General features: G+C 42.2%; 3 protein-coding genes across 5 annotated transcripts in view; 1 reads left to right on the plus strand and 2 right to left on the minus strand.

Moving 5' to 3' along the window:
- On the plus strand, positions 1-25468 carry LOC307031159 (putative methyltransferase NSUN7). Its single transcript, XM_079667986.1, has 13 exons — positions 1-316; positions 1248-1628; positions 7226-7284; positions 9824-9954; positions 10036-10188; positions 10804-10987; positions 11858-12092; positions 12639-12782; positions 13386-13487; positions 15533-15668; positions 16586-16709; positions 23266-23506; positions 24255-25468. The coding sequence occupies exons 2-13, from the start codon at positions 1277-1279 to the stop codon at positions 24626-24628; spliced, it is 2235 nt and encodes a 744-aa protein (XP_079524112.1). The 5' UTR covers positions 1-316; positions 1248-1276; the 3' UTR covers positions 24629-25468.
- LOC307031161 (general transcription factor II-I repeat domain-containing protein 2-like) lies at positions 17876-20340 on the minus strand. The gene is made up of 2 exons (XM_079667989.1): positions 19259-20340; positions 17876-19160 (listed from the first exon to the last, which is right to left on the minus strand). The coding sequence occupies exons 1-2, from the start codon at positions 20093-20095 to the stop codon at positions 18813-18815; spliced, it is 1185 nt and encodes a 394-aa protein (XP_079524115.1). The 5' UTR covers positions 20096-20340; the 3' UTR covers positions 17876-18812.
- apbb2a (amyloid beta (A4) precursor protein-binding, family B, member 2a) overlaps positions 24944-27764 on the minus strand; it is a 38046-nt gene continuing 35225 nt past the window's right edge. For all 3 annotated transcript variants that reach the window (XM_079667985.1, XM_079667983.1, XM_079667984.1), the window contains exon 14: positions 24944-27467. In XM_079667985.1, the coding sequence (XP_079524111.1) occupies positions 27282-27467 (186 nt within the window). In that variant the 3' untranslated portion in view covers positions 24944-27281. The remainder of the gene's footprint in view (positions 27468-27764) is intronic.

Here is a 27764-nt window from a genome sequence, read left to right on the forward strand (position 1 = left end):
TTTACGGACATTTAGAAACTTTGGGTTTAAGTGGAAACACTACGCTCTTTACCTAAAGACTTAAAACACTTTACCAGAAACAAATTAAAATAAAGATAGGAGCGGTGGGGATCGGTCACATCGGTGGAGACGCCCATCGCCTCCTAACGGATCTGATTTATAACTAGTGGGGATTTATTGGCAGTTAAAACTCTGCGTTGAGTCAAGGTTAACAGAAGGACCAACAGTAGAACTAACGGTTCATACTTCAATATGAAGAGCCCAGGATACCTGGAATATATCTACTGGGGGGAAAAGAGGATCCTCTTCTCATAAGGTAAACGGATTGACACGGAAATATTGCCTTGGTCGCACTGCTATCGTCAGCCTGGTTACCTATGCAATGCAATGCCGTGGTTAGTTAGCTACTTAAGCTACATTTAACTAACCATTCCGAGTTAGCAAGCGGAACCACAGTTATATTTAGTTCCTAAAAGTTCAGCCAGGTGTATATTTAATAACTAACTAACCCATGTCACAACATTTACTTACAGTTACCTTACTTATAGTCAAAATGTAATGCAACCTTGTTAACCAACACGACATCCTTGCTAAAATAAACAAAGCAAATAACTAAAAATATACTGTTATTATTGATGATAAACAGTGTTGAAGAAGTACTCATATCCCTAAGGTAAAGTACAAATACTATGGTCTTAAAATACTCCACTATAAGTGAAAAGTGTGATTTTAAAATGTACTTAAGTTAAAGTACACATTTATTAACATCAAAATGTACTAAATTACTACTAATACTAATTATGCACAATGACACAAGTATTATCAGCTAAAAATACTTCAAGTATCAAAAGTAAAAAATAGTCGTTATGCAGAATGGATATTTTCCCAGTATTTTATCATAATAGTTATAATAGGATCCTGTTTTTCATACAAAAGCATTTTAGTGTTGTAGTCGGTCAATTTTGACCAAATTTAGAAATTATGTTGATTAGTAGTACAGTATTGCATTATATCATATCAGCATATCATGTGTTGTTATTTGTGTACAATTAGAAGTATATGTATTTAAACACTGTATGTAAATACTTACATAGTACAAATATGTCAAAAAAGTACCTATGTGCAATACTTGAGTAAATGTATTTAGTTACTTTGCACCACATGTGATCAATCAAAATGTATACCAAGGTTATAAATGTTAGCGTTGAGTGTAGACTATTTTTCTTGATTTCTTGGTGTATTTTCAGGTGGAAGGGAAAAAAAAGTATAGGAGAAGATGGTGAGAAATAAACATATTGGAGGGCGGCTCAATCGCTCTTCAACGGGCAAGAACCAAAAGGCTGGCTCCCAGATTTCAAACAGCAAGGACCTGACACCTCCAGATAAACCAGCCGAAGGTGACATCCCAGGTAATTCTCCCGAGCTCCAGACCACCAGCGAAGGTCAGCTGGGTTTTCCGGACAGAGTCTACCTGCTTGCATCATTCATCTTCCAGAATCACCACCTGGAGAAGCCCCCTGCCCAACGGTTGGTGAGTTATGGCAAAGGAAGAGGACTCTCCCTACCCAGAGTCAAAGATGAGGAGATGCAGCGCACAGCCTACGAGCTGGCCTTCAATACACTGAAATGTGAGTTTGTAGATGACTGGAAGAGTGAAGTTTGTTGCATGTTTAAACTGTTGTCATTACTGTTTTCCCCTGTTAACCGTCCATCTTTCTTTACTCTGTCAACATAGCATACACATACCTACACACTTTATACACTTATATTGTGTTTTGGAGATCTTGTGCAGTGAGGACATCAGCAAAGAATGTTCAGCCACATCTATGTTGAGTCAAGATTCAATACCTTTTCTCCATTTCAACATAGGTGATAGGTAAAGGTTTGGTGAACTCACAACAAAACAAGATAACCCCACGATTGTACAGTTACCACCTTAGGACACACACATAAATTAAGTTATGATAAAAAATGAACACAAGCATTCCCATCAGGTTGATAATTGAAATTGCAAGTAAAGCCTATTTGATTCCAGGCAAACAAAGGGCCGTTTCACATCAGAATGAATAGCTCGGGGGACATTCATTGACAAGTAGAATTGGATGTAGATAGATTGATGAAGGAAAAGTAGAAGAGAAAAAACGCTTGAATGACCAGGGGGAATTTAGAGTGAGTCTACAAATCAATCCAGCACAATAATCTGTTATCTGGAACTCGGGTGGGGTCTGGGTTGCCGAAGTCACAGGGGTGTGTAATCACCATGGCGATAAGGTAGAGGAGCTGAGCCGACTGTCAGTGCAGGAAGCTGGCTGGAATCGATTTAATACGTTCTCAGTGGATAGAGAGGTCAGGTAGCAGGAACACCCTTGTGGCCACAAATGTTTTCTTTCCTTCCCACTATCTTTCCGATGGAGTTGGAAAAGCCTCAGGCTTACATCCCACAATTAATGCAGATCACCTCAAATATCCATCATCGCTGGGCCAGGCTGCGGTAACCTGCCGTATCATTTATTCAGCAGTAGGTCATTCATTACAAGGTAAAATCAACTAGATTGCTCAGGATAAACTAATAGGAGAGAACTTCAAGATCATATTGCCAGGACATTGTTGCCAGGACATTGTTGTCATACATCACTATGTTTGTATACCTATGTCTGTATACATTATCCAGGAAGAAGCACTTTCTGTTACTGCAGCAACAATTTGTTCAACATTTTTATCTCGGGCTCTACTTAGATGTAAATTGTCTGCTTGAGTTTAGAACATTTACGAGATGCTGTATTTCTTGTTGAATTGAATCCGCTTTTTCGTCAGCGCTTATTTCAAAGACAAATATTCCCTGTCTTATCAGTGCTATCTCATACAGTTCTTCTTCATAGGTCCCCCTCCCACATCTGACATTTCTAGAATTAGTACCTTTTAAAGCTTCAGCCACCATAGGGTACTGAAACAAGCTTTAACAGATTCAGAGATACGCATGTTATTGTTATAGCTTACAGGATAGGCAGATACCAGCACTGGTTACATGTATTGATCTTTACCTATAAGCTTTTTACATACACAACACTTTACAAAACAAAGTAGGAGTCATCCTTGGAATGAGGTTAAATCAGTTTATGTTTCTACTGTTGTTATCGCACAGCAAATCAATGGAACATCTTTTTATTTTGATCATAGAGAATATAGAGATCGTTGAATTGCATGATCACATAAGTATTTTGGTCACATGTAAGATTCACTTGCGCTGGCTGTGTGGGGAAATTGGGTGCTGATGAAATGACAGCCTGGAAGCCAATGTTAATCTCTCCTACTCCTCCTCCTCCTCCTCCTCCTCCTCCTCCTTCCTCCTCCCACGAGCAACCTGACTTCTGGTGCAAAAATTGATTTGCAAGTGACACACACCTATGCTGGCAGTCACACACATTATACACACACATACACACAAGACACATAATTTGTGCACTGCCTTGGAATGACTGATGCAAAATTGAGCTGAGGTCAGTTGTTCACCTGAGGAAGAAATGCTTGAGCAGCGAAAACAAGCAGAGCAAAATGCCAATGAGCTCTGGTATTGATCTTGCGATTATAACTCTTATTTGCTTAAAACAAAAAAGACCCTCAGTAAGCTCCACACCACTGGCTGAGGACACAAACTTGACCGTTGCTGTAATTTCCACTCAATACTAAACAATGGAGCTGAAGTTAGATGTTTCCCCTGGTGTCTTGGATGTGGCATTTTGTAGACAGAGGTAGCAGAAGTCTGCCAAATGAGAAATATTAGCAGTCAAGTCGTTTCGCCTTCTCTTCGCTGTCTCCCATAACTTCATTTGTTCTCTTTTTTATATCTTCAGGGCTTTGGTATTTCTTTGACCTATTTCAAAAATCCTGTTGTGAGTGACTGTGCTTGATCACTGACCGAGAGGCAGTTTTTGTTGTCAAGGTTTAATTTCCTGTTGATTTGTCTTCCCTTGTGTTCTCAGGGCCTGAAGTGATGTGCGGTTGTTATGAAGCTATGTTAAGTTATTTTTGTGTGAACATTTACTGGCAAAAGTTGTTGACCTTGTTGCTGGCCATGAGAGCGCCCCCCCTCCTCCTCCTCCCTCCCTCTCTCCACTGGCTACTCCTCTGAGTATGTCTGCCTCATTGTCCATACTGTCCAGCTGGGCTGCCAGACGCCCTTGTCAGATGACAGTGGCTGCTGTATGGTCTGTGTGCAACTATAAACATTCTTTGGACCACTTCGTGTTGGATTTAGAGCATGAGAGACAGAAAGACATTTTTGTCCTTGACCACAGTCAGAACAGCTAACACCAGTTTGGCACAGCACATTTAGAATAAAAGCAGGTGCATAATATGTTAGATAGATTTGCCATTTAGTCCAAAGGTGACTTTAAGGCACGTACCCTTTTTTCGGTGAGGTCCTTTGTTAGATTAATGTGCAATCTGGTGCACTGATGCGGAACATGGTGAGACAGAAACCTGGCCAGGAGAAGTGGAGTCTGCATTCAGGTCAGGCTCTTTCACTGAGGATTTGTTTGAGTGCAGTCAACATCAGTCACTGCTCATTGTGGAATACCTGGAAGCCACACAACATCAACGCTGAACTAGTGGCTCTTGCTGGTTTAGGATTCAAGCTTTTTCTTGTTATAATAATTATAATTTGTTTTTATTTTATATCAACTTCTTGAGCTAGGACTTCTGTGTTTACTCAAACTGCTGTGTGTGCTTTAAAGCATGCGGAAGAGTGTGACCTCTACAGACCCAGCCATCAGGGCTCTCTCAGGGGTCTGAGCCTCTCTGTGTGCACTGAGTGTGTATCTCTTCTGGGCTTATCTTAAAGGCCTTCTGCAGTAATAGCCACGATTGAAAACCCCAATGACCTGAATCTGCTAAAACTGATACCACTTCTGATGAGGTGCATTTGTTTCCTCACTTAAAGATAAGCTCTATTCCACACATGCAAACGTTTGTGTGTGTTTGTCCTGACCTACACAATCTTTTACCCAGCATGCATTTGGCTGAGACCCAGGGTACAGTTTGGCATGATTTGAGATGTTGTGATAAGTTAACAGCAGTGTCTGTGGTTTCCATGGTATCTCAGCGTACAGGCTGGACTCGACTCATTTTTGCATTGGAAGAGGTTTGTCTGTCAGGAATAAGAATGAACCAAGAAGGAAACCACGCGTGTGGTGCACAAACAAAGTGCACCAGAATACTGATGTTGAAACCCTGGGTTCTTGCAACTAACTCAAACACATTCACCTCATTACCGTCTTTTATTTACCTCTCTGCAGTAACAAAAAGGCTTTATTTCAACCTCACTAGAAACACATTAGCGAAATTATCTTTTTGCCCATTTCCAGTGTGTAATGAGCAAACACTGTACCTGCAGAGGGGCTTTGGAAGAAGCGGTTTTTAAATCCTGACGTGGTAAATTGGATAATGTTGCCAAATCTCCATCTCCCTCATATTTTAAAGGGAAGCCTACTGTTCACAGATGGGATTGGAAGGGATAAGTCTGTGTGTGACTTCAGAGAAAAAGCATCCTGTAGGCTAGACAGAAGGATGCTGCCTTTATGATATGACAGCCATATACAGATCCAATGGCAGATCAAAACCTCTAAAATGTATAGTGTTCTTTCCCGATTTCATTCAGAAGGCCACAGAAGATTAGATTAAGATACATAGTTTAGTAAAGACGAAAAGGTAATATCCCAAAAATTCTACACACGATGGACCCAATTTAAGTTTTTATAATAAGTCCTGTTTGTTTATAATATACAGTGATGCAAATTGGTCGCTTTTCGGCGCCTCCCGCTTTTTTAACGCTGATTTGGGTGACTTGTGTAATTCGTGGAGAACCGAAGAGTTTTCGTTTGGGGGGGGGTCCGTCAGTCCGTCCGTCCGACTGACGGACGGACAACTTCTCACTTCAAAAAAGAAGAAGAAATCTAGATCGCAAAATAATTAAACAAGCGAGTGCCTGTTTTTCCTGGCCAAGGACAGGTTCACTGAACACAACACGAGCGTAACGTGTCTTCACCATAGGTCTTCACGTGGTTATGTCTTGTCTGGAAGGTGTAACGGAGAGCATCGGAACGCTGCTCCAGCTCTTCAAATATTGCAGTAGCCTACCCATAAGGAGCCGTACACATGCCGCAGTGTTTGCGAGGCTGTGTCTTTAGTTGTAAGCACAGTGGCGATCTGTTGTTATTAGCATCTGGTTAGCTAGCTATGCTAACGAATTTAAAGATCTTTTCTACAACCAGGTGGAAGAGAGCTCTCTCCTGAGAGGCTCGAATAACCTCAGCTCAGTGAGGTTAAGGCACACCTTGATATGATCATTATAGTTATTAATGAGACATTAGAGACTCAATTATTAACAGATATAAAATACTATATGACAGTAACAAAAATAAGTTGTTAAAAATAACAAGAATAGAGTTTGAAAGCGGAGTGATTTGTAAAATATCCAAAAAGAAAAATCTGTCATTGTCAGATGGTATATTACGCAGTTTTTTTTCTGCTTCGAATATTTCTCTCTTTTTTCACCATACCTGTGTTTGCATCACTGAATATAAAAATGGATGATAAGACAGTCATGTTTGTCAATCAAGTCACCACTTCATCATTTGTATGTAACATGTCGAATAAAATAAAGAAGATAACAAGTCATACAAACATAGGCACGATATAGTTGGGTATAACATAAATGCTTGCCTGTTATGTTTGACTTGTGTATTACTTCAGATATCTTTATTGTCACAAGCACCTCAATTACCCACAGCCCACCACAGACACACACCCCACCACAGACAAAATAAATGAAAGAAATGAGGCGAATGAAAATGAAGAATAACTCTAATTAAGCGTCAAATAAGCGTTTAATCACGGCAAATTAAACCCCCCATCTAATTAAATGATCCGTTTAGATGAAATGTGGGGTGCCTCTAGGAGCCTCTCTTGCTCTTGGTTCCAATCTGTTTTCTCCATTTTTTCTAGACACGTTCACATCATTAGATATAGATTTGTCCTCTGTAGCATATTACCAGTAATGGATAGTACTTATTTCTTCTGCCTTATTTCAGGATAATTAGACATTGATATAAAAGATGGCCCAGATATGCATCGTAATTACTCAGACACATAATTAGTAATGGAAATCCCTATCATCGCATTTCCAAGCTGCCTAATCACTTCTATATCACTTAACATTTCTGCACAGATCAAGAGCTGCTGGAGGACATCATGATTGACAGCTGCTTTTACCTCACTCAGCCAATGGTAAGTCAGTACATTTGGAGCAATGTATTTTTAATACAGCAATACTTTAAGGGAAGTAATGTTTAATCCATTGGTGTATTTATGTGTTTCATTTCTACATCCTTTTGATTCTGAGAATAGCTAGAGACTTTGTTTGCAGCGTTGTTTACCTCAAGCTGTTTTTCTGAACCCTTTTGCTCACAATCCTTTGACAGTGCTTTACTCAGTGCTCTCCAATATTCATGACCCGCTGTTATACTCCACATACCCTTTGTTCTTTTCTCTAGACCTCTAATCAGTAGCAGTAATATTGACGTATTGCACTGATACTCTCCTTTCATCCACTCACAAAGCACCTCGTGTCTTTCATATTCCCTTCCCTAATCAATGACAATTGCTCCCTTTGGAGTAACACATCTAAAAGGTACTTTGAGGCAGAATATTCCTGGCCTTATCTTTATTACCTTTGACAAGCAAAACTCCCCATTAATAAGGGATGAAATCAAAATGCAGTAGCAGGGGCACTGTGTTTGGATGATGTTGCTTCTGAGTGTGCTGAATGTTATTCGCGATTCGAAGTCTGTGCTGCGTAGCCGTACAAAAAGAATCCCGGCACAGCCCCGTACCTGCGGCTGTTAGGCAGGAGATGAACGTTCTGCTTCTTAAATGAAAAAGCATCCTCCTGAGGAGATTGGCATGTACTTTTGCCCTACTTTATTTTCAGTCCACATAAAAAGAAGCTGTGAAAAGAGGAGGGCTGCTTTAGCTGCTTCTCAGACTGTCTGGATGGTGATAAAACATGCACAGGCCTAGTTTGTGTGCACGTGGCGGATACATGGAGAGAAGAGTCATGAATCCAAGAGGTGCTGAATGTGTTAACAGAAAAACGATCTACCATGGAGTGTACAGACTGTAGACAGCCAATGTCTACTTCAGAGGAAACATACACACAAGCATTACTTTGCAAAGCAACCTGCCCCCTCCCACACACACTCACACTGTAGCCTTGTGAAATATGGCCCCGTGTGAAATGAATGGGTCTCCCTATGTGTTGGTGGCAGGTCGTTACTCTGCATCCCTCTAGTGAGACAATAAAGCCCAGACACAATGAGACAGACTTTAGCGCTCACTCTTATATCCTTTTACACTGCTGGCATCTGTAAAGTTCAACCTTGATCGAGAGAGAAGAAAGACTTGGGTGACGGGGAATGGGCATGCTGGAGAAAGGGGGGGGGGGGGGGGGGGGGTTACATGAGGATATTAAGAAAAAAAAGAAAAGAATGAAAAATGAAGTTATAGATAGACCTGCATGCTGAGAGAGCCTGAGGCGCCTTTGATCAGAATGGAATGAGCAAATGAAGCCTTAATCCTTTGGAGGACGGAAATGAGTGACATTGTAGATGTGAGGCAAACCTATTAGGTACACTGGTACTTTTCAAATGAAATAGCCGTAAGCAACATTATGTAAAAAGGCTATATTAGATTTTAAATATGTCTACATTCTTCTGGCCAATTTTACCATCTATTATTAAGCACTTTAGCTTTAGCACTAACTTTGTTTTCAAATCCATGTCATGGTCATTTCATTCAATTGAAAATAAGTCTAAATAAAGTGAGGCCATCTTCATTTCTTAGTTCATAGCAGGCACTCAGCACAGCAGGCATGTTTACTGGAGACCTGTTTTCCACGGGGTGCTGTTGCCAGGAAACTTAATGACTGGGAAGGTCCCCACACCCATGGGTTTAACCTTGGTAAAGGACAAGTGGAACTTAAGGCAGAGGGGATGAGGTCGAGAAAGGAAAAGTGGAGCGCCACAACTCCGTCTCTGGAAACGACCTTTCCCCAAAAATGAAATTGAAAGCCTCCGGAATGAATAATAAGCGTTGACTAATTCCTTTGCTGCAGCAGAAACCCTTGTAGCGTTCCTGTTCTCGGCCCATTAGCCCGCTAGTGAGAATGTTTCAAGCTGTTGCTGCTGCGGAACACCATCTGCCACTAATGTGGCTGGTGCCCTCCCACCCTTAGGGACAGAAAGGTGGAGTGAGAGAGAGGGACATAGACACGGGGAGAGAGAGAAAGAGAGAGAGAGAGAGAGAGACAGGGGAGAGCGCTGAATGGATTGAGATAATTGCAGAGGAGGAGATGGAGAGACATTACTTAGCTTCCACCTATGTTTAATTAAGTGGCAGCAGTGGGGTCATGGCAGGACATCTCTAAGCTACAGTGTTATACTGACTATGTGTGTGGATATATACGTCTCCAAATGAATACAAATAATGAGAATCACTGCACTGTGCACCTCATTAGGTAACCACAAACTAATTACACTATTAACCGATGTCAAGCTGTGTTGGTTTTATGTACATTTTGATGTTCTTGTACCTTATCTGCAACTGATCTTTGACCATCCACTTATTAAATTCTTGTGTCTCAGTTATCTTGAGAAAAATCTGATTTGTTATATTATGCAGCTTCTCAACTCATTCAAGCTGTTTCTCTGCTCTCTTGTTGAAACAGAAGTCACCATTTAACCATACTTTATTTCTTCTCGTGCTCTAGCCAGATGATCAGATGTGCCTTGCTGCCGTCATGCTCTACGACTTCCAGGACAGAAAGTTTCTCCCAAGGGAACGCCAACGGGACGGCGAGATTGAACAGGAAGTCAGAGATGTGGAGAAGTACCTCCTTAGGTAAGATGTGAAAAACGACACAGGGAACAAAGCACCCAAACTTGGAGTGGATTTACTAAAGGGAGTGTGTGTTGGACGCAGGTTTAAAACCAAGCTGGCAGCCTCGCTGGCGCGCTGCAGGATCAAACATGACCTCCTGTCCATCGAGTGTATCCTGCCGGAGAGTTTGAAGACCAAGCAGGAGAGATCAAGCAGCCTTCCACTTTACGCATGGGTCAACACACTGGAGAGCAGGTAAGCTGAGCACACTCAAACACACACACCTCACCAGAGCAGATAACACACACCTGTACTGTACATGCACACCTGTACATAAACCCAGGAATGCACTGTAAGCATATAAAGAGTGTGTGTTAGCATGTACACACACACACCTGCATCTACTCGGAGACCTTTAAGTTGGTGTGCTGCCCAATGTTTTATGGGCTAGGTGCCCAGCTGACATCCAATTAAACCACTGGACAGTGTGTGTGAGCGTGTGTGTGTGTCTGTGTGTGTGGTCCAGTGTGTGTTCTCTCAGGCGCCCCGACAGGCGGATTCAGTTAGGTGTAAATCCTGCTGCTGTGGACAGATTCAATCAGCAACAACCCTCAGCCAGCTGTAGGACTGTAAAGGTCACCTGTTGGGACTACTGGTGTGTGTGTGTATGTGTGTGTGTGCACATGTGTGTGTCTTAATGGCTTTTACAACACATTTTACAGCTAAAGTCTTTTAAAAGGCCACACAGCAATTCTACACTCTATTATTATCCATAATGTCAGTCTTCCTCCCTCTTCCACCTCTCACCTTCTTCCCTCCTTCCTTCTCTTGGGCTTCCACTAATCTCCTCTCCTCTGTCCTCTCCTACAGCCTTGATGAGGTCCAAAGTGTGCTGAAGAGTGCAGGATTCTCACAGGTGAAATCGATCGGTCAGCTGGAGGGCGAGACCTTCTGCCAGGATCCCCACTGTGGGGACATACTGGTGTTCCCTGCTCAGCTCAAAGCTCAGCTGTACACCACCAAGCTGCTTAGCAACCACAAACTCATCATCCAGGTACAAGCTTCACAGAGAGGAGGCATCTGACAAAGAGCTCCCCCCCTCTCTGCAGATTGTATATGGCTGTGGGAATCTGTTCAGCACCATCAATTTCTTGTGATATTGTGATTCTACTTTGGTAATGGACTTGCTCAAATTGATTATAACAATGATCCCTTATGCCAACTAAGATTTGTTTTCTCAGATACAAATATTTCACATCAGTTCCTCTCATCGGGCCATTCCTCACTTTGATTCATAAAGAATCCTCCAGTCCGGGAGGGGGAGAGCGGTATCATCATTTATTTTCTACTCCATTAAAGTCAAGCTTGCATGCAAACTTTAAGCCGCGCACAGCACAGCACCACAACACAATTAAATCATACAAATATTCCACACCCCTGCCTAATGAATAACCTCTCCCTCTCTATTGGATTTTCTCTCCTCTAGTTTCTCTCTGTTCAAATGTCCTTGTTCTTCTCCACCCTGGATTGTCTTTCTTCACAGACCAACCATAAGGATATTAACTGATGAAACTCAAGCCAGCCCGGTGGTCCCACAGGGAATCATTCAATACTATTTCCAGAAGGGACCCCACTGTTTGAAGGACATCTTTGTTGTAATCTGACTGATCGGTTACTCTCAGCATTTCTCTGTATTCCTCCCCTCCGTACCTGCGTTGCAACAGCTGTTCCACGCTCCCTCACCTCTCTCATCTATTCCCACCTCAATTCCATTTTCAACTTTCATACAGAGCACCTCTCCTATCTCCTATCTTAATCTGTGTCTCCTTTTTCCAGAGTGTTGCTGCTGCTGTGCAGAAAAGCTGAATGTAGACATATTATGCTGACGGTCTCTAATGCTTTCACCCATTCATTGTGTCTGTAGGATAAGTCCTGCAGCCTGGGCCCACAGGCCGTGTGCTCCCTGCTGCCAGAAGAAGGAGATGTTCTTATGTTGGGATGTTTCTCCGTTCTCACCGTCTCCCACACTGCCTGCCTAGTTGCGGAGAAACGTAAAGGAGTTGTCAGGAACCAGCCCACAGTCTACGTTTGTGTCAGTGACCGTACAGACGCTCAGAGGGAGGAGCTGCAGCAGGCCGTCACCGCCATGGGCTGTAGGAGTACGGAAAATATGTGTCCATGAATGCAGCATCTGTTTGTGTCTTTGTTTAAGAGATATCTACTTACAGTATATCTGAAGCCCTTTATCTTTATTCTGTCCTTTACGTCAATGAAAGAGACAATGATTTTTTTTTTAGCACTTTGGTAGAGTGAAATGATTATATTTGATAACATTTTGTCAGGCTGAATACATGAAATATTTCGGGTATTTAGACGGAGAGTCTTGGTTAAATCATTGTTAGTTTCAAATGCTCACAAGCATGCTCACAAGCATACTCTAAAACCAATCTATGCTTGATATCCTGAGCTGAATGTAAATATAATATGCGGATGGTTGCTGCATCTCAACGACTGTAGTCATTAGAGAAACAATAAAGCGCGTATTACACAGCTGACAATGCAATAGTTGCAAAAGATGCCTTCAGGCACGGTATTTTACTATGAAGAAATATAGACACTGTAAATAGACTTTAAGCATTGAGAAAATGTTTTTTTTGTTGTTTATTATGTGGGTTATCAGTAAACCCCATGCACATTCTGCTCAGATGTGAAGCTGATTCCAGAGGTCTTCCAGTCTTTGCACAACGATGACAAGCGACTGCAGAAGGTGCGCGTCATCCTGCTGACCCCAAAGTGCTCTGTGTCTGCAGTCAGCAACCCGGTGGACTTCATACTGCAAGAGAATGGAGGTACATAGTGATCTGTGCACATTTCAGAAATACACGTAGTCATTTATTGTACATAACACCCTGGTGTGCATGGCTGAAATAGAACTGAGGCACAAACAGTTGTATAAGATGCTGTGTTCATTGCACTCACAACAGTTAATACTTCAAAACAATAAACACACCAATTAATATTGAATGCAAGTTATGCAAATTAAACCCAATTAAGCTGTTAAACTACTCCAACACACTTAAAAAGATCTATCTCAAAGTAGTAAATAAGTAATGCAAAAGCAGTTTAAAGTTATGTTAAAGTTTAGTGCAGCCGCATTTATTGATAAGCATTAACATTAATGTATCAATAATTTAATCAGAAGATGAATTTCTATTTTTTTCAAACTTCTATTTGTGCGTTTTATAGTTATGTTTAATCAAGTTTTGAAAATACTTGTTGACCATCCACACACAAAGCTTTCAGTCTGCAAACTGAACCTTTTAGCGAACCTTTCAAAGCATCCCTTTCATCTACATATATGGATATCAATATATTATAGTTTCACAAAAATGACCCGTTCTAATGCTCACCAAACTCCATGCTAATAAAACAGAGATTCTGCTCTTCCTCAGACACAGAACTGCTGCAGGACTTATCTCAGGGCTCGATCGCCCCGAGCAGACTGCAAGCTCTGGTGGCCCAGCAGAGGAAGGATATTGATCATGCCTTGAAGTGTGAGTGTCGAAACACCTGCTCTGATGTTGACATGCACACATGTGAGCTCAGGCCTCTCACACCTATCCGACACAATGGAGCTTATCCTTCCTAATGATCTAATCTGGTACGCCATTAGACTGAAGCCTGTGGGATCCCTGGTAGGTCGTCTGAGTCTTAATTAGGAATGTTGCTCTGTGCCAGTCAGCAACAATCTCCTGCAGCATCCCTCGCTCATTTTAAACCACTGATAAGTTATTATGCCTAGTATTAAAAACATTCTATAGAACAGTATATGATAGACGGACCTCTATAGAGTGGTGCAGGAACGAGTCCTAAAACCCAGAGGTGAGTTAGCATTTGACCACTTCCGGTTCCCTCGTCTCAGAGTCAACGGGTTATTTGAACTAGTTTTTGGAAAATAGCTGGAAATAAGGTCTGTGGTTGACACAAATTGAAGAGACGGATCATATTTTGTTCTACGACATTAAATACATCAGCAGTGACCCCACTGGTGATTTTTGAAGAGTTTACGTGTCTGAAAAACGATGGTTGTTACCATGTGGCTGAATAAGACTACAGAAGTCGTCGAGGCCGTTGTACGTCATTACGCAGAACACGTAAACACTCCCGCTAAATTTGTTTTCCCTGTTTTGCTTGAAAGCAAGTACCTGCGCTCTTGCAAACTATTAAAACAAACGCTTCAACTTGTAACATTTTGAATCTGTATTTTTGAATATCGATCTTAAGTTGGCGTAACGTTGAAGTCGTGCGACTCTGCTGTAGTTCGTTGATAGCATAACGTTAGCATTTTGCTTCTGGCGATTAGATTTATGATTCGAAAATGATCAAAGTAGGGCAGACATGTGGAGATTATCCAGCTGAACAAAACGTGCATTCATCAAACAGGTTCGTTTTCCACTAATCTTATTTTTTACAATATTCCAAAATCCTATGGAGAAATCCCATTGCTTTTTTTGTCGAGGGAATTCCCATGCGCAGCTTACTTCCGGGTCAGCCTACACATATACGTCATCACTGCACCGCTCTATTGCGAAGTAACATAATGCCGATTCTATGCAGGTGTCACAGTCAAGTCTTTTTCTCTTCGTTATTTGATATGCTGCATTTTATGGTATTCTAAAGCATGTAGCTGCCTTCATGATGTTCCCTCATTAGCTGCAGTCCATCTTGTATTCAGCGCTCCTCTCTCCGTGTTGGTCATGTTTAACGAGGAGTTGGAGTCTGTCTGTTAGGGGCTATGAAAACCAGCTCCTCTAATCACACTGCCATCGATCAGCCCTCTTCTATGTTTTTGCGCGTGTAGATACTTTCTAATAGGAGTGTTAATTAATGATGGGTGTGTATCGAGTGCTTTGGCTTGGTTGAGTCGATGGTCTCGTTTCACCGACTCTAGAATAAGCACACGCACAGACAGATGCTCACACACGCTTTTAACACACCTCTAAAGCCTTTTAGGGGTGTGTTTTCGGGACTTCTGAAAAGTCAAATGTTTCTCCCTCAGTCGTCTCGTCTTTATGACTGAGTTCTGTTTCCTTAGAAGTGATATTTCACATTTAGTTTGGTACTGATTTGCCGCATCTGAGCAAGTTTTATTTCTTATCAGCTTGGCGCTAATTGTTTCTCGCTATAATTAGTGAGCATAAAAAATAAATCTAATTACCAATAGCTCTACAAATCTACAAGCCAGCAGCAGTTGGATAAAATGAGCCACGTATATAGTATACATAGTGTACTGAGGAATTAATTGTCATTCCTTCAAAGGGCGCTTGATGAGCAGGATGGCTCAGCTGGAATAATCCCATTTAATTGTCATTCATAAGAGAGGAAAATGCTTTTTGCCTGAATATGTGTTGGTTTTTCTGCTTCTATTGGACATATTATAAGTAGGATGTTGTTATAATGTCAATCAAGCATCTTTATTTCGCTGTATTGGTTTTATTTGTCACATATCTTCAGATTCAAAGTGCAAGACACAGATCATTTAAAGAATTATCTGCATAATACATGCCAAATGTTGATGTCATGCTTATGTTTCGTGTAGTTCCGAGGGTTTTGTCAGTGGTGTACTCAACCTGTTCATCATACCAAGAGGAGAATGAAGAGGTAGTGCGCAGAGCACTGGAGCACGCCAAGGCCCGCTCAGAGCAGGAGGGGGAACCCAAACAAGCAAACTTCAGGTCAGCCTCCAGTCTCTGTACCCCAGTACCCCCCCCGGTGCCCTCTCTGCTCCTGTTCCTGTTGTTGTCTTTCTGTTTGTGTTTGCCTCGCTGTCTGTCAGCCTGCTGGGTTGTTTGTCTGTTTCCCTCCAGACACGCTTCTGTCAAAGTTTCAGCTCATCTCATGCTGGAACTGAAGGAGGAAAAATAATCAAAGGGGCTATTTTATGCCTCTAAAAGCTGTGAAATAGCAGGAGAAAAACATTGTTCAGACAGCTTCCCTTTTCAAAGACGTTCTTTGTGTGTGGGGTTTAAAGAACCTACAACTTGTTGAACTTTACCACTCCTGTAGATCTGATTGTACCAAGTCGTACTCCTTTTCCTACTGAAAGCTGGCCTGGTGTTCAGCCAACGCCGAATAAATAAAACACAATTAATATTATTGTTATGGATCAATCTGTCTTTGCTAAGATAACCAAACACACCATACAGTGTAAAGCAAAGCATGTCAAATACATAGTGTATTTACTTTAAGACATTACATTTCATTTCATTTGGCTGAAGCTTTTATCCAAAGCAACTTACAATAAGGGGAAAAACCATAAAGATTCAAACTAGGAACTAGGAAAGTGCAGATATATTCACTTCAAGCAAGTCATACCATTCTAAGTGCTGGTGAATTAGTTACACCGCCTAAATTAGCTTTTTAAGGTGCTTTACCCCCCCGTTTTCTCAATAATTTAATTGTCAAGGTACAATTGAAACAGATGCGTTTTCAGTTTGCTACGGAGGATATGCAGAGTTTCTGCTGTCCTGATCAATGAGGAGCTCATTCCAACATTTAGGAGCCAGGATGTCAAACAGGCGTGTTTTTGAGGTGTACCTGGGTGTGTTTTTGCGCAGTGTATTTTCCAGTTTTGTATGTGTTTTTTCTCTAGGCTTTCTCCATCCCCGTTCAATATTCCTGACGATGCAGCGGGCCCAGAGGAAACAGAGCCCTTCTTCATGTTGGAGCCCTCAGAACAGAGCAATGGCTGCTTTCTGGCTGTTCTCAGTAAAGAGGTAAGCATATCTTTAACAGAAACCTCACAGAGAAAGGCTGAGGTACTGACAAAGAAAGGATGTTCTCAGCATCCCCAATATGCCATGCCGTATTTATCTCAACACTAGACTTATCTACATCAAGATGTCAAGGGTCAATTCAGCATTTTAGTCTTTGATTAAGTGACCATAATCACTTCAGTCATCCTGGACACCACCCTCTCTTTCCAGGCGCACATCAAATCTGTCACCAAATCCGTCTTCTACCACCTAAAAAACATTGCCAGAATCCGGCCTTCACTCTCTGACTCTGTGGCAGAAACTCTTGTACACGCCTTCATTACATCCCGTCTGGACTATTGCAATGGAGTCCTGTCCGGGGTTCCAAGCAAAACCCTGGATAGGCTCCAATACGTCCAGACCTCTGCCGCCAGGCTTCTCACCCACACCAAGCCATGGCACCATATCACCCCCACCCTCATCCACCTACACTGGCTGGCTGCTGGTCAAGTCCCGGATTCAATACAAAACATTCAATACAAAACACTCCTCCTCACTTACAAGTCTCTCCATGCCCTCGCCCCCCAGTACTTATCGGACCTCCTCCATCCCTACACACCTTCTCGGAGTCTGCGGTCCTCAGACACGGGCCTGCTCTCCATCCCCCGCTCTCGCCTCCGAACTGTTGGTGACAGGGCGTTCAGTGTTGCGCCCCCATCCCCCCCCATCCCCCCCATCTGGAATGCAATTCCTACCGAGATCCATAATGCTGCCTCCCTGGACATCTTGAAGTCATCATTAAAAACACACCTGTTCACCCTGGCCTTCGGGCCCTAGCCCTTTTCTGGTCCCCCGGCTTCCTTTATTGATTGTCTGTTTGTTTTGTTTGTCCACCATGTACAGCGACCTTGGGTCCCTTGAAAGGCGCTATATAAATAAATATCATTTATTATTATTATCATTATTATTATCATAATATAACCATCAGAAAGGAGGAGTGATGCAGGCATCATAGTGTGTGGACCTCAGACTGCATCGATGTGGGTCACTTTGAAAGCAAAGTGTAAAAAGATTGATGACAAAACTGACAGAGGGGCGGGATTTAGAGAAGAAGTGCCAATTACAAATCAGTCTGCAACTTCAGTCAACGGATAGCGCCATTGGTCTAGAGCAGGGATGGGCAACTTTGAGGATAGTGAGGGCCAAAAAGAAATGTCCTCACTACCAGAGGGCCACTTCGTGACCATTCACTTCCATCGGCAGGATACTATATCCACAACATTTAAATAGCCAACTTTAGCTACTAATTTAATGAAAATAACTAAATATATATAGGCAATAAATGTTTATTGTACCAAACACCAACACTGAGTTTAACAACGAATATTCATCTTTGTATTGTGTTTCTATGCTTCCCTCACATTCCATACATAAAACCAAGAACATATGCATTTTTCTGAACTTCACCCACAGCTGGATCAGTAAGCTATACATCTTAATGAGATACTTGTGGCCTCTCCTGCTGCTGCACAATAGACTGAATGTCAATATCAACATTTGTACATCCGATTTGCATGAGATGGAACAGTGTCTCATCTGTCAGTCTGTTTCTCTCCCTTGACTTGATGTGCTTCATCATAGAGAAGTTGCTCTCGCAGATGTAAGTGCTGCCAAACATGCTGGCCATTGAGAGCGCAAAATCCCTGAGGAGTGGAAAGCGGGACTCGGGTAGCAGTCTCCAAAAGGAAATTCCCCTCTCCTGGCGCTTTGCTAGAAAGGGGGCTGACTGTAGTTCGCACATTTCAAGCTGCAACTCAGGGGGCTACTCGATGATTGCAGCCGAGAGGGGGTTAGTGAATAACTCGATGCGTGGCTGCATGGTGTAGAAATCTTGAAAGCACTTCTTAAACTGCTGCTGCAGTGTTTCTATGTCGGCTCTGTACTTGGGTAATGTTTTCTCACATTCGGGGGCATCTTTGCGCATCTCTTCACATGACGGGAAGTGCGCCAGATTAGGACGGTCGGCTGAAAATCCGTCTTTAAACAGAGTCAGTTTAGTGACAAATGCGTTCATGTGCGCATATAGATCCGACACGGTTTGGCATCTTCCCTGTAACCGCATATTCAGGTGATTAAGATGCGAGGTAATGTCCGCAAGGAAAGCCATGTCGAGAAGAAAATCTGTATTCCTGAGTTTTGCGCAGTACGCACTTGTATCACATTGGATGGTGTCCTCCAAGAACACAGGGATTTCTGCTCGTAGCGAAAAAATCTCTCCAAGCATTTTCCACGGCTCATCCACCTTATCTCTGTGTGCATCTGTAAATCACCGTACGTGGCGTTCACTTCATCCAAAAAGGCTATAAACTTCCTGTGATTGAGAGACCGGTTCCCTCCTCGAATGAGATTAGTAGTCTTGGTAACTAAATCCATGACATGGCTAAAATTCATTGATTTGGCACACAGAGCCTCCTGCAATATCAAAACGAAATTTGATTTAGCCTGATTTTTTTTTACAAAGAATGCCCACATTCAAAACCATTAGAATAGCTAACAATAATGTTACCCACCTGATGTATGATGCAGTGCAGTATTGGACAGTCAACGCCACTCTGGCGGAGGAGGCCGGCGAATCCAGTGCGCTTTCCTTGCATTGCTGGCGCACCATCGGTAACAACAGCTGAGAGCTTGTGAAATCCTCTGTGCGCACTTACAACATTTTCAACAGCGGTGAAAATATCTTGTCCTTTGGTAGTGCCATGCAAAGAAGCCAGTTTCAATAACTCCTCGTGCACTTCAAATGAACTGTTAATGGCCCGTGTGTAGATGAGAAGCTGGCTCACATCAGTCACATCAGTGCTCTCATCCAACGCTAAGGAAAAGTATGCACAGTCATGCATGACTTGTTTTACCTTTTGTTCGACATGATTTTGTATATCAAATAGTCTTCGTGTCACTGTCCGACGGGACAAAGAGACGGTTTCAAAGTTTTTAGCCATGTTGTCATCTCCGAATGCTTTAGCTATCTGGACTGCACAACTCTTCACCATTTCGCCGTCAGACAGGGGCTTCTTAGCTTTAGCAAGCTCAAGGGAAACGGCATAAGACGCCGTGAGAGACGATTGCTGTGTAGTCGTGGCTCTGGTAAAAAAGGTCTGCTGCTGGCATATTTTCCCTTTTAGGTCAGCAACGATGGCGACTCTGGCAGCTCCTGTGTGCTTTTCATATTTGTCTTTATGGGTGCTGTTGTAGTGGCGACTTAAATTGTAGTCCTTCATTGCCGATTTAGTTTCAAGACACACCAAACACATAGGTTTGACTTTGAATTCTGTAAACAGATAATCTATTTCCCATTTTGGCTGAAAGAGACGGTTTTCTAGGTTCAGTTTTCTTTTTTGGGCGCTCATGTTTCTTTTCCCGCTAACGGAGGAAAGCCGCGAGGTAAACAGAAGACAATATACACTTGGCTGCAGGCCTCATGAATTTGTGGGGAGCGCCCTCTAGCGGTGAATATTATTAATTACAAGTGGGGTCTGGTTCAAATGATTTGCTTGTTTACAACTGTGAAACCAATATATTTTTGTAAATTGACTCGCGGGCCGCACAAAGTGAGGGCGGTGGCCACATGCGGCCCGCGGGCCGCCAGTTGCCCATCCCTGGTCTAGAGCTACTGCTGCTATGAGAGACAAGCAGGGAACATTTGAGCTTGATTAGCATTTAGCTCAGCAAGCCACCTGGTCTTACATTAGCCCTGGGCCCGACCTTTCTGGTGTGTCATTTGGCTGACTGCTATATTTTTCAGAGAAAGTGTTTTCACTGACTCACTCATCCGTTATGTCTGCTGAAGAACTAACTCGTCCTTCACTTGACTTGAGTCCTGAAAATCCCCCCGGCGGTTGTCATAAAGGATAGAGGGTGTCGTTTTTCTCATACTGACATTCTGAACAATCTGTGTTGTTGTATTAGCTGTAAAGTGTCTCTACTGTATGTACAGCATTTTGGCTCAACCAAAAATCGTTTATAAATGTGCTATATAAATAAAACTGGATTTGATTTGATAAAACACACAGGTGTGGAAAGAACGGAGACAGAGGGACAGAGGTTTGATAAGTGAGCCCTGAGACAAGAGTGGGAAATATGATCAAGCAGTTACAATGTACTGCATGCTATCTATCAAAAACTCTTTATCCACTGGGAAACGTATTGTCGAAAAGGAGACAGAGATAAGGATGTCTTTTTGTTTGGGCAGAAAGGGTAAGGCGATTTGGGAACCAGAACACAGAAGTTGAGATCAGGTCAAAAGGAGCGGGCTGTGACAGGTACTTGGTCAAACCCCTAACCAGAAAAAAGGGAAGAACAAGAAAAAAGCTGCTAGGATAAAAAGGAGAATGTCGGGTCTCAAACGCAGGCGACTTCTTCGGGTGTAATCTGCCACCTACAGAGAAAGATGAATAGGAAAAAAAGCTTTAGAAATCAATAGAATGAGGATGAGAAGAGAGGAGTGAGGGGGGTGAGGTGTGCTTTAGAGCAGAGAGAGAGAGAGAGAGAACAGTCTTACCAAAAAAAGAAGAACAAGTAGAATCCACTTTTTTGTTTGAATGAATGTGTTCATGAATGAAACTCAGAAATGAGACGCAATAGAAGTGTCTTTAACGGGTTTGATTTTATTGTAGCAATGTCTGTTTCTAAAAGGAACATTTTGTGACTCTTTTATGAACATATTTAATTGGAAAGCACTCTGTCTCCGGCTTTATTGTTTTGTCATGTCACAAGTCTCTCTCGCAGTTTTCTTATTTGAGCCAAACTCGATCTCTTTTCCCTTTTAACACCTCTGGTTAACCCTCTCTCCTCCTCTCTTTTCTGTTTGTGATATGAGACAAGTCTGTTTGTCCGGGCTTCCCCACATCCTCATAATCAACAAAACAGCCACGTTTACGACATGCTCCGTCTCAATATTTAATCTGCTCTTATGCTTATGATTCCTGCGCAGGGTTATTAAGCCATCTCACTCCCACTGGGTGTGACGGAGCGCTCTCGCACTGTGTGTCTGCTGCTTTCGGGCCATTCATCATGTTTTATACCTCCGCAGACAGGAATGAAAAGATAATCAAACTGCTGTAATGGCGCCTCAAACTGGATATTTTTTCTCCCTACCTACTATAAACTCAGCTAATCAAAAGTTATTGTGGCCATAAAAATGGCAATTATATAAGTGTTTGAATGCTGTCTGGCTAACATCGACTGTCATAGTGGCACACAGTAACATTATTTATGAGCTCTCCTAACAGAAACAGCTGGAAATGATGAAGAGTCAATGAATGTGTTTCTGGCCTGATTTCCAGAGAAAGCACATTACAAGTAGACTCTCGTCCCCAAACTCTGAATTATGAATTTGAACCAAATTAATAAAGGATTCAGAACCCAACACTTTCATTTTGATTTGTTACATCCACCGAGACTGGACTGTTATTCATGAAACTTAGTGAAAGGGTGTAGCATGGGCCAAGGAAGGAGCAGAACTGAAACATGGGGGCGAAAACTCAACCTATCTTTTACTTTCATTAACATTGCAATATACGGCATGGCAGTGATCTGAGCTCTCTGAGTGCCCTCCAGATTTCTTCAGGCTACACTGTGGCAGCTAAGCTTGGCAAAGTCTAGAAGGAAATGAGAGATTTACAAAGTATGGCATAGTTGGTTAGTGGAGATGGGGAGGAAGTGCAATCTACAGGGGTAAGGGGGAAGAAAGGGAGGCGAGGGAGAGTGTCTGTTGAATAATTCAGCGCCCCCTGTCTGTATGAGTTAGCTTCAATGAAGTTCAGGGCGTCCACCCAAAAACTGCAATACAGCGGAGCTTCTGAAGCCTGTTTACCTGTGTGCACAGAGTGTATCAACACAAATAACTATATCCATATTCTGCAAAATGCACTGGTACACCTAACAGCATGCACATCTGCCTGTGTACATAAAAGTACAGCTTACACAAACATATATATGCATTCAATTAAATTAGGAGCAAGCACTTAAAAACAAGATACACACATAAACCCACACAGGCTGCATGTCTCCGTAGTGTACACTGCGCTTGTGAATAATTCAGGCATTGAGGAGAGCAGGAGGAGCTGCTGTGTGGTCTGCTGAGACAGCAGGTGACCCTGCAGCCAGCAGCAAGGACACGGTGGCTCTGCTCTCCTCCTTTAATAACAATATAACATGTGTTGTGCAGCAGCAATAACATTTATTCAAATGTGTTCCGCAAGGTAAACACATTTATTTTTAGTATAACCATTAATTATTGATGCATATTTCTCCTTTGTGCCTAAACTATTTGAATAAATGATAAAGGTACTTTTTAGGGCAGATAAATCCTTGTGTCAGCATACAGTTCTCTTGTGATGCCACCATATGTCTTATTAGAAGAACAATGTTAATGACATTTGAGGTTTTGGTTAGTGAGGTCTTATTGCTGTATATGCTTTAGTAAACAAATTCATTAATACGTTTTGAGCCTTAAAAAGATTAGGTCACGTTAAAATAAAAATAAAAAACATTGCTTTTGTCTTTTACTTTCCAACAGCCTGAGCCAGTGGTCAAAGAGGCCCCACGTGACGTGCTTGTCAGAGCAAATGCTAAAGGCATACTGGAAAGGATCGGCACCAAAAAAGAACATCACGGACACACCAACAGGATGAAAAAAACAAGCCATGTTCCCAACTCTCAGCCCCAGTTCTCTGCTGTAAAGAACCAGGAGACCAAGGGCAGCAACAGCACTAGTTTGTGTGGACAGGAGTTTACTAACAGGCGGCAGTCACTCCAAGGTGAGCGAGGTTACTGCATATATTAAAGGGGACCTATCATGCAAAATGCACTTTTGTACGTCTTTTATACATGAATATGTGTCCCCGATGTGTCAGGGAACTCACCAAGTGTCAGAAAAAACAACCCCCTCTCTTTTCCCCCATACCCAAATCTCTAAAAACGGGGCTACAACGGATCTGATACAGACTGATCCAGATTTGAAATTGTTCTGATGTCAGAAACAAGGAGCTCCGCCTATATGGGCAACTCTCCACCAATCAGGGGAATGAGAGGTTGCGTGGCATGGTAACAGCATGGTAACAGCATGGTAACACGACGCTCGTGCCTCGCCCCCCTCCTTTGCAGGGGGGCGTGGTCAGCTGCAGCTCATTTGCCACAGAATCAGCCCTTGTGAAGACAGGGCTGGAACAGAGCAAATAGAGCGAAATGAGGCATGGCTAAAATCAATGATCTGTTTGGTATTTTGAAAAAAAAACTTCACAGACATGTTTTATATAGGTATGGCCCTACAATATATGCTTCAAATATAGCATGAAAGGTCCACTTTAAGTCAGTTGTATTATGAAACAGAAACATAGAGCTACTTTTAGCTACATGTTTATATCATTATGAGAGTGGTATCAATTGTATTCCAATTCGCAGCAAAATACTGATAGGCCTTTTAATTAAATAAAGAAGTGGAACAGGGAATTTGGTCCAAGAATGTGCTCATTTACAAAAAAAATTCTCATTTGTTTTGTCCTTCAGGAAAAGCCAAAGCAATGCGCGTGCAGGTCTCAAAGAACACCGGGTCCAGCTCCTTCTCTTCCACCAAACCAGGAAACATCACACCCAAGAGAAGCCTCTCCCCAATATTGGACATCCCAACTTCTTCCCCCAGGAGGCATTCTGCATCTCCCCCCGCCCCCCCTCCTCCGACCCCAGCGGTCCGTACCCGCAGACCCCCCCAGGAGCCGCTGAAGCCTGTGGTGCTCGTCCTGCCCACCATTCACTTCCCCAGCTTCTTTCCAGCTCATCACAACTACAACAAGTGGAAGGACCCCGCCCAGAGCGTCCCCCTGTCCCGCTCCAGTGGGGGTCTCTCCAAGGATGCAATGGTCAAATCCCGGCCTCTGTTTTGAGCTCAGAAACAGAAATATAAAAAAGTATTAAGAATTAACTTTTGTGCCAAATGCTTTCTTATCCAAAGTCACTAGCATTCAAATCTAACACAAGCATACACACAATTTTGTTGATCTGCCAAATTACAAAGAACATGTGAAAAGTCGCCTTGAACGCCTTCTAGAGCCATTAATACTTCTCATTACCACAATGTCATTTTTATAGTGTCTTTGTGTGCCTTAACGAACAACCTGCCACGGTCAGAAAATAATCAGATTGCGTATATTAATAAGGCTCTGCTGATGTCACTAAGTGATGAATAGCTTTTACATAGAGCTCCACTGACCCGAGAATTAAAAGGACAGACTCAAGAAGCTACTTTTTTTTTTTTGGTAATGCATTTATTGTCACAACAGATTACATTTACATGGTGTCGAGATGAGTGAAGAACATAACTGAAATTATTTAGAGCATCTTTCTCTTTGTGTGTGTGTCTGTCTTTCCATTCAGATCGAACTGCATTCCCAGAGTTCATGTGGAGTGCAGGTTGTAGCCACGAGCTACAGAAGCAGTGTGACAGCAGACTCTTTCTCCTACTGCTGTATGTGCGCATGTGTGTGTTTTTTCTTTGTGAGTGGGAGTAGACTGGCTGGATTTACAGAGGAAGAGAGAATAAAGTGAACCCTTACACAGATTACCCATGGCAAAGATTTGATAACACTGCCACTCGTCTGCCTAAGTCAAAGCCTGGATCTGGATTTTCCTGCTACCACATACTGTAAGTCTTAGGTGTATGCATAAAGATTCCTGAGGAAATTTCTTGAAAATTCTTGAACATTAAAAACTTACTTTCTTTATAATTGATGCAAAAACTTACAATCTTAACTAATTAAAAGCTTCAAAATACATTACAAATGATTACATTTGGTTTGCTGATCTATGTATCCATCAGTAATGGAAAGCAAGACGTGTTGATTTTCAATCTTTAAATGTGATTCTGTAAATTGAGCTGAGAGTAACCTTTTACTCGGGTATGGGTCAGAAAAAGGCCAAATAAAAAATCCAGTCATGGTCAAATTAAGATGACTTGTGCTAAGAGCATCGTGTGTTTACCACTCTTCTTACGAGACCTTTTTTAACTCATTAACTTAAGGGAGACCTATCATGCAAAATGCACTTTGTGATGTCTTTTATACATAAACATGTTTCCCCGGTGCGTCGGGGAACTCACGCAGAGCCAGAAAATAAAACCCTCTCTTTTCCTCCGTACCCAAATCTTTTAAAAACGGGTGTACAACGAGCGGATACAGATTTCCATCCGAACTGACGTCAAATCGGCAGCGGACCCACAGAAAGTTGCTATCAGAAACAATGCCTGACGTGTTTTGGACGTAATCTCGTCTTTGTTTACATTAGCAAGCCTCGCTAACACTCAGAGCTAACCTGTACTGAAGAGCACGTGGGTTTAAAAAGCAGGAAATAAAAAAAGAACTCACCTTGTGATAAACCTGCAAGAGAGAAAGTATTTGAGCTCCATACTGTTTCAGAAATAATCCTTGACGTGGTTTAAAAAGGATGGCGTTTTATCACAACCAAATTTAACTTTATCTACGGTAGAATTCTAATCAGGCATTTGCTCCGCCTCCTCTTATTTATTTTTTTCAAGCTAAGGACCCAACATCTGCGTTTCTCTAACAGGGCTGCAAAAGAGGGGTTTGAGCAATATGAGGCATGGCTACAATGGGTGATCTGTTTGGTATTTTGAAAAAATAACTTCACAGACATGTTTTGTATGGCCCTACCATATATTTTTCAAATATAGCATGATAGGTCCACTTTAAAACAATACCCCATCAAGAAAACATGCAAAATCAAAACCCACATCTGTCTCATTTCCTGTCACCAACATCTCATCTGTCCCTCATATCTACAAGTTTTGTGCCCTAAATGTTCTCTTCCTACATACAATCATTTACATACACTTCATTATTACAATCATTTCAATCATCCTCGCAGGGATGTGTGTTTTAAGTCTGACGCACATCGAAGGGACAACATATTTTAATGCCGTTTGGTGGAATGGAGTGTGTTGGCAGGTCTTGGTTTCTTTTCTTCTTTTAAAATCCCTAGACAGCATGTCGACATCTTTTCTGTCCTAGAAGGCTCCCGTAGTTTGGTGTCTCAGGCGTCCAGTCGAATGCTCTTACTGTGCTGATGGATGTTTTTATATTAAGAGACGTAGCATGAAAGAAAATGGAGGGCACCGATGAGTTAACCTTTTCTTAATAGAAATGTTATCTTTTTCTTTCTTTTTTGTTTTTCTAATCCTGATCCGTGTTTATAGAATGTTTTAATTCGTTTTCCATCACCAAATCCACATACAGTGAGGGCATATGAAGCCAGCAGGTGGTTTACACATAGACACAGCAGCGTTCAAAGGTCAAAGGTCAATCACTGACACCAGCTTTTTAATTCCTCCTCACGAATCAGGAGTTTTCTTGTAATTTTTTTAAATATCATCAGGCGGACTGAAGGATTGTTCTTCTCCTTCATTTGCGGTGGTGTTTGTTAACATGTATGTACATCGTTGGTTACCATGGCTGGTACTGATTAGGTGTTGTCGTGGCGACAGTGTGTGAGTGGCGTCCAGGTGTGCAGTTGCCACGGTGACGGTCATTGCTGTGGTAGTTCTGAGGGCTGTTTCTTGGTTTTCAGAGTGTCTATGAGAGACAGGACGCCCCGCTTCACGCTGGTGGTCACCCGGCGGGTCACTGAGTCCGCAGAGGGCGAGGAGGAGGAGGAAGAGGAGCCGGCGCGTTGGGGGGGCGGCCGAGCCACCAGACACTTCTGATACCGCAGCTGAGGAAGAGGAGAAGAAGAGTCTTCGTCACTTGGGTTTTAAGGAGAAAAACGTTTACCCATTTGTCCCCAAAGACTATATTTAGCATGAAAAGGAAAAATGCAAATGCATTCTGATTGATATAAAGAACATAATGTTCTCAGATACCAAGCGCTTCATTTAGTAGCTTGATGTTTCTGAGATACATCAATTGTTCTTATCATACTATATTTAGTCTTTTGGTACAGTTTTTCCTGAAATGTAAAGTAAAGAGAGTAGTTCCATTGCCTAAAGACTGAATATAGAATGATAAGGAA

Source organism: Notothenia rossii (assembly GCF_949606895.1).
Source record: "Notothenia rossii genome assembly, chromosome: 3".
NCBI lineage: Eukaryota > Metazoa > Chordata > Actinopteri > Perciformes > Nototheniidae > Notothenia > Notothenia rossii.